This window comes from Electrophorus electricus, chromosome 15 (assembly GCF_013358815.1).
Source record: "Electrophorus electricus isolate fEleEle1 chromosome 15, fEleEle1.pri, whole genome shotgun sequence".
Classification (NCBI taxonomy): Eukaryota; Metazoa; Chordata; class Actinopteri; order Gymnotiformes; family Gymnotidae; genus Electrophorus; species Electrophorus electricus.
The window spans coordinates 4,366,426-4,377,865 of record NC_049549.1 but is presented as its reverse complement, the minus strand read 5'-3'; the positions used below and the strand labels follow the sequence as shown (position 1 = coordinate 4,377,865).

General features: G+C 40.0%; 2 protein-coding genes across 3 annotated transcripts; both read left to right on the top strand.

The window, feature by feature from the left end:
- Nucleotides 1-772: 772 nt before the first annotated feature.
- ppt2a.2 (palmitoyl-protein thioesterase 2a, tandem duplicate 2) lies at nucleotides 773-4,272 on the top strand. Its single transcript, XM_027024475.2, has 8 exons — nucleotides 773-1,022; nucleotides 1,693-1,846; nucleotides 1,957-2,052; nucleotides 2,139-2,246; nucleotides 2,539-2,622; nucleotides 2,808-2,892; nucleotides 3,303-3,357; nucleotides 3,882-4,272. The coding sequence occupies exons 1-8, from the start codon at nucleotides 882-884 to the stop codon at nucleotides 4,023-4,025; spliced, it is 867 nt and encodes a 288-aa protein (XP_026880276.2). The 5' UTR covers nucleotides 773-881; the 3' UTR covers nucleotides 4,026-4,272.
- Nucleotides 4,273-4,433: 161 nt separating this feature from the next.
- si:ch73-95l15.5 lies at nucleotides 4,434-11,305 on the top strand. Of its 2 annotated transcripts, XM_027024465.2 has the most exons (12): nucleotides 4,434-4,573; nucleotides 5,223-5,257; nucleotides 5,356-5,549; nucleotides 5,727-6,766; nucleotides 6,981-7,127; nucleotides 8,072-8,155; nucleotides 8,258-8,371; nucleotides 8,668-8,817; nucleotides 9,110-9,277; nucleotides 9,458-9,649; nucleotides 9,982-10,173; nucleotides 10,383-11,305. In XM_027024465.2, the coding sequence occupies exons 3-12, from the start codon at nucleotides 5,375-5,377 to the stop codon at nucleotides 10,485-10,487; spliced, it is 2,367 nt and encodes a 788-aa protein (XP_026880266.2). In that variant the 5' UTR covers nucleotides 4,434-4,573; nucleotides 5,223-5,257; nucleotides 5,356-5,374; the 3' UTR covers nucleotides 10,488-11,305. The 2 variants fall into 2 exon arrangements, with proteins under 2 accessions (XP_026880266.2, XP_026880265.2); XM_027024464.2 differs by lacking the exon at nucleotides 5,223-5,257.
- Nucleotides 11,306-11,440: the final 135 nt, after the last annotated feature.

Genomic DNA, 11,440 nt, shown 5'->3' with positions numbered 1-11,440 from the left:
ATATGACAATGCTCTTAATCTGCCTTCAATCATACTTAAATCAGTGCTATGCTCTGGCAACAGCTGCAACACAGAAACCTACAAAATACATACACACACACACACACACACACACACACACACACACACACACACACACACACACACATACATATATACATATATATACATATATATATATATATATATATATATATATATGTATATATATATATATATGTATATATATATATATATATATATATATTCAAGAGGTACACAAACAGGACATTTTGGATAGAGGTCCTTCATCAGCTGTGCAAGCAAAGTGCTTCTGAAGTAGTAGTAGGAGGACCTATATATAAACTGATATATAAGGTTCCTTCCTCCTCCTCCGTCTTGAGCTGACCCAGTGAGCTATCCAACAACTTATATATATAGAGAGAGTCTCTGCAGCTGAAAGCATAGGTCTCCACACAAGCTTTCAGCAAATTACAAGGTGATCAGCATTCATTACAAATTGTATGTGCATCCATTCATTTTCCACACATGGAAACGGGCTGTACAAAAGAGAAATGCCTTAGAGTTGAGGTATAGTGATGAAAGTAAATCTATTATGATGCCAATTAAAAACAAGAAGTATCTTTCAGATTATGGTAAGATCTTTTTCAGAAACATTCAGGAAGTGGTCTGGACACCTCACATAAAAATAAAAAGAGGAAACTGAGTCTGCTAACAAACTCAGGCTCTTTATTTCCATATCCACACTGCATTATTATGATCTATAGACAACTTTAAATTTAAATTTTAATAAGATAGTTTGAATGCACAAGTTAATAACAATTTAGACTTTTTAATTTATGGACTTAGTAGTCACCTAATAATTTGGGACAAAGAAAATAATGAATAATTTAATGTATTGCATGCTTTTCTTTATGGAACTTCTTGTAGCTGCAGAGATGAGATATCGTCCTGTCATTATTGTTCATGGACTTTTTGATGGGCCTAAACAATTCATCCAGATGGCAAATTTCATCAATCAGGTATGGAAAGATGTGATTTCACTAGATTTCAAACTTAGCCTACTCAATATTTAGTTTGATTTAGGCAAAATACTATTATATTCATACATATTAGGCAAGATATTATTATTTTCATACATAAAGTTAACTTTAAAGTAATACTTTAGAAACTGCTCAGAGCACTTCCTATTTAAGGCGTAAGTAATGCAGAGAATTATCAATTTCTACTCACTGTCATTGTAATGTATGTCTCAAAATCTGCATTAAAGCACACATTACTTCTCAGGTTATTTTTGAGATTACTTTTAAGATTACTTTTCCAGTGTGACAAGCTCAAATAACCTGCCCTTGGGTTCCTTTAAATAGTGTATGTATTTTATACACAGTATTTTATTTAGTGGGGCAATTTTAAACCAAAATCAAGGTGATCCTACTTAAATAGACTTTGTGTGTTGCTGGACTTTTGGAATATACACATACCCTTCAACCAGTTTTACATTTTAATATGTCTCTCCAGAATATTCTTTTAAACAATTTTTTTTCATTTAGCGTCATCATTTAATCCAATCATAGAAGATGTCCTGGAGAAGATTTTAAGGATGTGAACAGTCACCTGCTGCCACTTCTACATTTTAATCTTTCAGTTTTTAATGTAACTCTCAGACTTCTCTTTTTGTGCTTTGTTTCCTAGTCCCACCCTGGTACCATGGTGACCACAGTGGACTTGTATGATGATTTGGCCAGCCTAAAACCTTTGTGGGAGCAGGTTAAGGGCTTTGGAAAGGTTATCGAACCCATCATGCAGATGGCCCCAGATGGAATCCATCTCATTTGCTTCTCACAAGGTCAGCTGCCATTTAACGCTAACTCTCTCTCACATCCTGAGCTTAACCTTCTTGTCACAGAACATTTGACTTTGTGATGATCAGCATCATGATCTCTGATCTCTGTGCAGGTGGTTTGGTGTGCCGTGGTGTTCTTGCCACTTTTCCTAAACATAATATCCATTCTCTGATCCTCCTCTCATCACCGCTAGTTGGCCAGTATGGAGGTTAGTATAAGCATATTGCATTATGTACTGCATTATGTAGAAATTTCTATTCTTGTTTCACACATCGAATTTTCTTTGTTCTATAGACACATCTTATTTGGAAAATGTCTTCCCACATTGTATGAAGTCAAAGGTTTATCATCTGTGTTATAACCCATGGGGACAAAAGATCTCAATCTGCAACTATTGGAATGGTAAAAGGTTGGGCCTTTTCAGTTTCAATCATCATTTTAGAACACCCCAGGCAGCAGGATGCAGTGTCTCATTATCATTTTGCAACTCACCATGTCTGTCTTGTATGGTTTTGTGTGTGTGTGTGTGTGTGTGTGTGTGTGTGTGTGTGTGTTTAACATTTACACTTCTTTTGTTTTGAACTTGTTTTTGTTGTTATGATCATTTGATTTTATATAACATCATAGAAATGTTTATTTTCCACTAATGGGATCATGGATCATTTTCCACCCATTGTCACTGTTAATTCTTTAGATCCACACCAGAGAGCGAGGTACTTAACGAGCAGCAATTATCTTGCCCTTTTGAATGGCGAGAGAAAACATTCCAATTTATCAAGTGAGATCCCTCTGTGCAAAAAAAAAGCACTGCACCTTTCAAACTCATAGAAAAACACCTTGAAAACATACATATTTAGCAAGTAAACATTTACTTTACATTGTTTAGTATGGATAAAATATCATTGACACACTTTGCAACGTTATAGCCGAAACTATGTTCATCTTTCTCTTCCTCTTTTCTAGAATGGCGAGAAAGCTTTTTGCGCATTAAGAAATTGGTGTTGATTGGAGGACCAGATGATGGTGTTATCACACCCTGGCAGTCAAGGTATCAGTCTGGGTAGTTTGAGATAGTGGATTTTCAGAAATAAATAATCAATCCCCAAAATATTTGAACAGATGCTGCGGTGAAGGTTAAAGAACATGTTATCCTTAAAGATGAAACAAAACACACATTTAAAAAACATCAGTAGTGTTGCCCATGAAAGTGCTTGTTATAAATAAATATTTCAGTGAATACCTGGTCCTCTAGCTACCCTATTAAGAGTGAAGCTGGGCTGGGCCTCAGTAGACAGAATATGATAAATGACTCTTCCCCTTCAAAAATATTCAAAGGGTTGTGGTATTTTGAAGAGCACATTTGACACCATGAAAAGACTTCAGATGCATTTGGCTCACTGTGAGAAACTCATCACAAATGGTATTTCTATACCGTTTTTTTTCCTCTTGCCCAAACAGTTTCTTTGGATTCTATGACAGCAATGAAACAGTAGTCGAAATGAAACAACAAGAGGTGAGCTGTAGCACAACCTTATAAATGCACTCAAATCACACTTAATAATACACTCTAATCAAACTTAAAAATACACTTAAATCAAGCTTAATAATTCAATCTAATAAAATGTAATGCACTCAAATCAATTAAAAATGGATTGAAACAGTAGTTGAAATAAAGAAACAAGTGGTAAGATGGAGTACAAGCTTAATAAGGCACTCTAATCAAACTTAAAAATACACTTAAATCACACTTAATAATGCACTCTAATCAAACTTAAAAATACACTTAAATCAAGCTTAATAATTCAATCTAATAAAATGTAATGCACTCAAATCAATTAAAAATGGATTGAAACAGTAGTTGAAATAAAGAAACAAGTGGTAAGATGGAGTACAAGCTTAATAAGGCACTCTAATCAAACTTAAAAATGCACTCAAGTCAAACTTAATAATGCACTTAAATTGAAAAATGAATAATGCAATCAAATCACCTCAGCATTAGGTTCGTTTGGGCTGAGATATTCTCTGCTCTTTCTTCAGTGGTACCAAAATGATACGTTTGGCCTGAAGACAATGGACTCCAGTGGAGCCGTGGTCCGGTGTGCATTCTCTGGAGTCAGGCATGCCTTCTGGCACACAAACTTCACTGTGTACAAAAACTGCATAGAGCAATGGCTGACATAGGTGCCTAAAACAGTCACACACACACACACACACACACACACACACACACACACACACACACACACACACACACACACACACACACACACATTCTCTGAAGGCATGTAGAATAAGATCTGAATAAACAAAATAAGCATTTGTAAGTTATACAGTTGAAAAGGTCCTTAAAAACTTGAAATGCTATGAAAACTTATACTGTATTGCAAAATGATATAGGGCGATTTTGGTGTAGAATTTTTATACAACTTCCCAGGAATTAAAGGAAAAAAATATTTAAACAAAAAATCTCTTTTTATTCAAATAGAGTGATTTAGTGTGTGTGTGTGTGTGTGTGTGTGTGTGTGTGTGTACCGTGATTATGTAATATCACGAATTAAGACCACACAGACAGAACAGAACACAGAAGCTTTTATGGTTGCTCGCCTATAGCTGCGTGGCAGCGTTATAACTCGGGCCTCCACACAACAGGTAGCCCGTAAACGATTACGTCAGCAAACCAGGTAGAGCGCTAAGGTTTTCGCTCCGGCTCGGGCGTGCTTGAGTTCCTGGTAGGTATTTTATGAATTTAAAGCGAAATGTAGCTTGTTACTTTGAGATTCTGAACGTTTACTGTACTTGTTATGCAGTCGAAGTTTATAAAGCTTAATTTTCCACGTTACGCTCTTCGCAGAGCGGATTACTAGCCTAAGGGTTTTCGCTTGTCGAGCACCGTCTCTAAAGATTTTAGCGTAGACAGTCGGTTTAGTTTTTCCATGTATTCAAGATCCCGTAAGTGAGTAAACGACCGCGCTGTCCACTTTGAGTGGGGAACTGCTGGGTTTGCTTTTGACTTTCTGAGATTTAGAATTCGTTTGGCGAAATGTGAAGTTTTTTTGTTTGTATATTTGTATATTTCATTCTCCATTCGAGGCTATGGCCAATCTTGCAGATTGTTAAAAATGTATATAAAATCCTAAGTGTTTTGAAAAATACGTACGTCAGGTTCCGAAAACAAAGCGGTCGCAGTTTGCACAAATAGCGACTTTGGTCCGGTTTTGCTGGCCGAGGACTACGTGTACATTCTGGCTCTGTAAACATGCTGCTGTTTGGGGAAAACGTGAGCTGTCATCTACGCTACAGACTTTTGTTAGACTCACACTAGATGTGATGCACACTCTAAAGGCATTTTTTTTTTTTTGCCTTTTGAATTAAACAAAGAATCTGCCTTCAACTCGTCTGAGTTATAAAACCAGGTAATATTATCTTCAAAGCAAGCCATGTTGGAGCTTGCAGTCTCGTAGCTGTAATCTAATAAATATTCATTCCACCACACAACCTTTAACTTCTATAGGCCCCAGGCGTCCTGTAGGATGGCTACTAGAAGCAAAGCTGAAGAATGTCGCATCTGTGGGGGCAATCTGCAAGGCAACCAACGCCGATGGCTTTTTGCCAGTCAGAGAAAAGGCAGTCAAATTCACACCCCAACAGAGTCTACTAACACACTGTCTCCTTGCCCCTTGTCTCCTGCCCAGAGCAGCCCATGGGGTATGAATGAATCCACCGCACATTTGCACCAACTTGATATCTTTTCATTTAACTGGGTTTGAAATGATCCAGAAGGCATGTCTGAATGAATCTAGGACTGTATCTTGCAGTACAGTGTTCTGAATATGTAGTAGTTTGTCCAAAACCTGTTAAAAATAATCTGTCTGTTTCTTTTAGGTAGCACTGTTTCTCTTGGTTCCTCGCATTTGCACTACAAAGCTCATACCTTGCCCACCCCTAATAAAGGAATGGACCTGCTCTCTGTACTGACACACATATTAGGGCAGGCTGTACCACGTGGGAAGGCAAGAGGGGAGTTTATATGTGGCAAGTGTGTGTCTGTACTAGAACGAGTGTTTAAGTTCGACACGGTTATCGCCAGAGTCCGAGTGCTCTCCAGTGAGAGGCTGCAGAAACTGACTAAGGAAAGGGATAGTCTAAGACGGTGGGTGAGAAGTATTTACAGACAGCACCACCCATTTGATCTGAGGGCCAGGCAGAGTTCCAGCGAGGAGGATGTGGAGCTGGGGGAAGGGGACAGGCACGGGGACCCAGGGGGAGCCTACAGAGAGATGTTGAGGGATAATATGGCACTCTCTGCATATGAGTGTTGGTCTGAAAAATCGGACTCATGTCCATATTTTAAGAGAACAGGTAAAAGATGCAGCAAGTTGAAAAACTGTGATTGTTGTGACTCTTTAAGGGTGTCTGACTCCGATTACGAGTCCGTATGCGGAGTTCCTCGTAACCTGCCGGGGCAAGCTCCCTCACCCTTAGGTTTATCAAGAGACAAGTCCCGGAGTATGCCCCTCCATTGGCCTAAAACTCCATCACTTGGTTCTAGTCCTGCCTCCTTATCTGGGTCCTGCCATTCATTGCAAGCCAAATCCCGCACACTCTCCACCCAATCGCTGGACTATCTGGATGGGCCCGATCCATTTGATTTCCCCGAGGAGCAGTCATTTGTCTTAGAGTCCATCCGTCGAGAGCTGAAGGGAATTGAGGGAAAGCCAATCAGGTCTCCAGCAGGAAGCCGCATCCCAGTTTTGGGCAGGGCACAAGGATGCACGGATGGTGTCACTGGATCAACTAAGAAAGGGCTAGTGCAAGTGCTGAAATTCAGAGAGGGGGCTGATCTGGAGGAGGATGAGGTGGGTGGAGAGATGGAGGATGTTCTGACTGAACTAAGAGATGAGTTTCTGCCACTGTGCCGAGAGGTGAGGAGACGTGTGTAGTTTTTGTTTGAATATATTCATTCAGGCAATTAGCATTAATGGCAGTTTAACAGACATCACAAGCAATTATTAAGGATGGCTTAAGAAACTATTTTGGCATATTACAATCTTGCAAAACATACAATGATTTCTGTGGCTAAAACCCTGTGTTTGGCCTTTTGTAGAACACTTTGTGACTTGTTTTAATATAATTCAGGTCACTACAGGCAGAGTGCACCTTGTGGTCAGGCAGCTACGGGAGCAATTGGATCAAGCAAAGGCTCGCATTAGGATCCTAGAGGAGGGGCTTCAGGAGGGTGACCAATCCAGTAATGCCAGTCCATCAGTGTCTTCACCCCCAGTGGTAAGGAATATGTAGTTAAACAGAAATACAGGCACCCATGTGACATTTCTCAGTTGGTTTGTCCTTCAGGCTGTTTCCACAGTTCTTATGTCTTGGAGACGAACTGAAAAATTGTTGCATTTGTATGGATTAAGTGTCAGGGTAATGCTGTTACATTGCAGATAGTAAAATGTTACATTTGTAGGCTAATTGTTATTCATCTATATAATATTATAATTTAAAGGATATGCAACTGCTGCATACCAATAAGTTGTTGTAATTTAGTACCTGGTACTTTAAGACAAGACATCCCTACTAATAGAGTGAGCACTTTTTAAATCACAGGAACTCCTAAGTGTGGTGGTTGACTGGAAAATACTTGAACTGTTTGTACATAGACCCTGGTTAAACCAACTCGGTGTCACTGCAGTAATGTTCTTACACAAGTAGCGTGTTAGGAAAGGCAAATGGTGTGTTTTTATTTCAAAGGGTGTGTTGCTTTGTCATGATGATTTTCACAAATGCATCTCCACACCCACACACTTGCATGCATACACACACATGCACATGCCTCCCTCTTCTTGGAATCTTACCCAACAGGAGGAGTTTGCCCTGGGCTTTGGCTGATTTTTTTTTTTTAAGCATATCATTAACTAGCAGCTCAGCTGCTAAGGTGCATATAGACTCCTGCTTTCTGGCCCATCTGGGTTACAGTGTCCTGAAAGCTTATCTGAAACTATACATTTGTGTAGCTGTGTGTGTGTGTGTGTGTGGGGGGGGGTTGTTGTTGTATTTTAGATTTGTTCTTGAATCTGTTCACATAATTGGGATGCACTTATTTGCAATACATTCTTAAGAATCTTTAAGGCAGGAGAATGACCTCCATTGTCCTTTCTAATATGGCTGTATGAGGGCAAATAACTGCTGTGTGTCTGTGTGTCTATATCTTTGTTGTTGTATTGCAGTATCTACCCAGCAACTCCCAGAGTGAGAGTGAACTCATTCACCACCTTAGCCAGTCACTGCAAAGCAGAGAAAAGGTCATTCAGGTCAGCTTTAGCAGTACAGCAATTGGTTTGCTGATTGCAAGTATGTCTGAGGCCTTGCAACAGGCAACAAGCTGACTGACTTTGAGTTGCATCCTTCCTCAGGAATGTGTGACTCTGATCCGAAAGCTGTGTGTTGAGGTGGGAGCTGGCATACAGGACACCGATAAACTCATCAAGATGACACTGGGTCAGAGCAACATGCTCTCAGAGCGGGAGGTGAGGCACTGGGTCAGTTGGCCCACTAGGGGGTGCAGTTCACAGCACTGTGGCGCACCAAAGCCTGCTACACACCACCAATACTTTCAAAAAAGTGAACAAACTGGATTCTTTTAAAAGGCCTTGCCAGAATGTAATGTTTTACTGTACAGGAGTGTGACTGTTCTTCATAAACCATTAAAAGATGCAAACAATATATAAAACGTTAATCCTGACTGAAAGAACAGCCTTTTCATGGTACTGTAAATACACTGTGTATAATTGTGTGTGTGTGTGTGTGGGGGGGGGGTTCTCAGAGTGTGCTGGAGGCCCAGGTGTCTGACCTTAGAGAGAGCGAATGCAGTGTGCAGAAAGAGCTGGAGAGCCTCCGACAGGCAGGCAGGCAGCGGGAGAGAGACCTCATCACACTCAACAGTGTACTCCAGAGTAACCAGGATGTCATAAATGTAAGGCAAACACACACAGGCTCTCTGTTTATTTGCCAGTATGCCTTGCCTTGATGTTTACTGATGAATGTCTCACTTCTGAGCTTTTACACTGGGCTTTTATGAAATTGTTAGTGTTCAGTTCAAAACCTTCAATACTGTGCTTTTGGATTGTCTCACACTTTAGGATTTAACTACAGCCTAGTAAAATCCTATTTTGTTTGTAGTGAAAATGATCATAGCTTTTATAACTTGCTGCTCTGGTCAAACAGTGTGACCTTTTCAGTGTTGTGTTCTCTTCTTTTCTTCTCAGCATTTGTGGGTGGAGCTGGCTGAGCGGATGCGATCACTGGAAGATGTGCAGAAACAGAGGGTGGTGTGGAAAGCGCGAGAGACTGCCTTGCAAGGAGTGCTACAGGAAAAGGAGAATGTAATCTCCCGTCTGCAGGAGGCGCTTGAGAGCTCCCACAATAATGTTCAGGTTGAGAATGGATTCCCTTTCTCCCCCCCCCCATCCTGTTCTACTCTGCTTAATTTCTTTTCCCTTTTTTGGCAAATTCTCATAAGTTTGTTCTTGTGAAACCTAATGGCTAATGCCATAATCTACAGAAATACTGCAATCTGTTAAAAAACACTGTTAAATATTGATGCTTGCACACAGGCCCTCTCAGATTCACTGATTGGTCGGGGGCTGTCAGGAAGTGGAGCCGAGGCTGCCCTGGCCAATCAGGTACGAGAGCAGGAGTCCCTGCTTGCAGCTTGCCTGAAGGATTGGGAAGATCAAAGTGTCATTATGGGACAGGAAATATCCCAGCTTTCTACAGCTTTAAAAGACGCAGAGGTTGTAATCGAGGTAAGATGACACAACTTCCTTGCTGCTTTCTCAACCATTTTCTCATCGGTATTATGGTGTGCATAGTTTTCCTGTGCACATCAGTGGTCAGAGGGCAATCATTTGTTTCAGTATTGGTTATATTTACTGGCCATGCAAAGCCTTAACATAATATATTTAGCAGAAATATTATGCTCTGCAGTACAAGCCATTGTAAAATAATTTTCACTAGTATTTTCTGCATTATTCTTCCATTTTAATGGCATGTTAAAAGAAAATGCATAAATCTTAAAAGTATTTGACATCTCATAGTTTCTGCTCTGAGATTTGCTGGTTGGTTGGTTGGTTGCCAGGGCCAAAGGCAAAGTCACAAACGAGCCATGGAGGAAGTCTCAGTGCAGCTGAGAGATGCGCGTGGGGAGCTGAGGGAGGCAGTCAAAGCACACAAACAGGCGGAACATGCATGGCACACTGAGAAGGTGGAGTTGGACCTGGAAGAGGCCAGGATGAGGGAGAGTTTGCAGAAGAGGGATAAGATCATAGAGGTACGTGTGCTTGCTGTTCCTCTCGCATCACACAATAGATGACCCTTCCACACTTCAATTTGTGACTGTCTTTGATTACTTCACAACATGTCCCCTTTTATGAAGAAATCAGAACATCCTCCTTGGCATTCTTATGTCTTTCTTGATTAGACTGTAGCAGTGTGGTAATCTAGGGTTGTGTTCATTTTTTTTTTTTTTTTTTAAACCAGCAAGTCCTCTTGGATGCGGAGAAGCGTGATGGAGTGCTAATAGAACTGCACCAAAACATCTCCAGTAAGATTGAACCCAGAGTTGCCCTCAAACACACATTGTAAGTGTGTTTGTCTGTGGGTGTGCATGTGTACAAGAGAGAAATTGACAAATATGCACTTTAATATGACTAATGAATGTTATATTTATAATGGGTTGGTTCCATAATTTGAAACACTGAAATTTAATCCCAAAGAGTGATAATTCTCTCATTGTATCATCTGCATGGCTGCTAATCTCAGCAATCATCTCGGTGTCTTCAGGATAGAATCTTGTCCATCACTGCTGTATGCTGCCAGCTGAAACTGTCAAATGTGTTTCGGCTAATACTCTTTGCAGGAATGGTGTTTTTCTTGTCTTGTTGTATTTTTCTTTTCCCCCTTTTTTCAGTGCCTCCTTGAATCACCCAAATGTCTTTCCAAGACCTCAAGGTCATTCTGTATTTATTATTAGTTTGGTGTTATGTCATCTCAGGTTTTATACTGGTTTTGTTGGTGTTTTCTTTCTTGGGTTCTGCTACATTTATATATGTCCTCATTTTGTGTGTAAACAATTACATTTCCTCCAGGCCTTGGAGAGAGAGAGAGTTTATCTATGGTTTTCAAAAATGGCATTTTTTTATTGCTTCTATAATGATTCTGTTGGGTATATTATTTGTGTTTTTTAATCTAATAGATTTTATTCTCGTGGAATGTAAGAGTATGGGTATTTTCTTAGACTGATATTTATAAAGGAGTACAACTAAAATTCACTTGACGATCTCTCTGGCTGTGCCTACCTGTAATTTAACAGGTTACTTTTATTTCACGAGAGAGTGTTTTTTCTGACCAACTTTCTGCTGTTCTTGGTAACAATAAACAATTTACTGACGATGCCAAAACAAAACGTGTCTTCCTTAATATATTTAAATTCCATACCGGAAAAAAAAAGCTTGCGACGTGAGCTTTGTTCGCTCCCGGGGAGCGTGTCACGTTTAACCGTAACGTGATCTCTGCTGATTGCAACTCAGACGTTGACA

Excerpts from the sequence above, each read along its gene's own strand:
- ppt2a.2 (XM_027024475.2), top strand. The coding sequence starts at position 882 with ATGAATAATTTAATGTATTGCATGCTTTTCTTTATGGAACTTCTTGTA. Across the intron at positions 1,847-1,956 it reads TCTCATTTGCTTCTCACAAG|GTGGTTTGGTGTGCCGTGGT; the intron begins GTCAGCTGCCAT and ends ATCTCTGTGCAG. Across the intron at positions 3,358-3,881 it reads TCGAAATGAAACAACAAGAG|TGGTACCAAAATGATACGTT; the intron begins GTGAGCTGTAGC and ends CTCTTTCTTCAG.
- si:ch73-95l15.5 (XM_027024464.2), top strand. The coding sequence starts at position 5,375 with ATGGCTACTAGAAGCAAAGCTGAAGAATGTCGCATCTGTGGGGGCAAT. Across the intron at positions 8,818-9,109 it reads GTAACCAGGATGTCATAAAT|CATTTGTGGGTGGAGCTGGC; the intron begins GTAAGGCAAACA and ends TTTTCTTCTCAG. Across the intron at positions 9,650-9,981 it reads ACGCAGAGGTTGTAATCGAG|GGCCAAAGGCAAAGTCACAA; the intron begins GTAAGATGACAC and ends GTTGGTTGCCAG.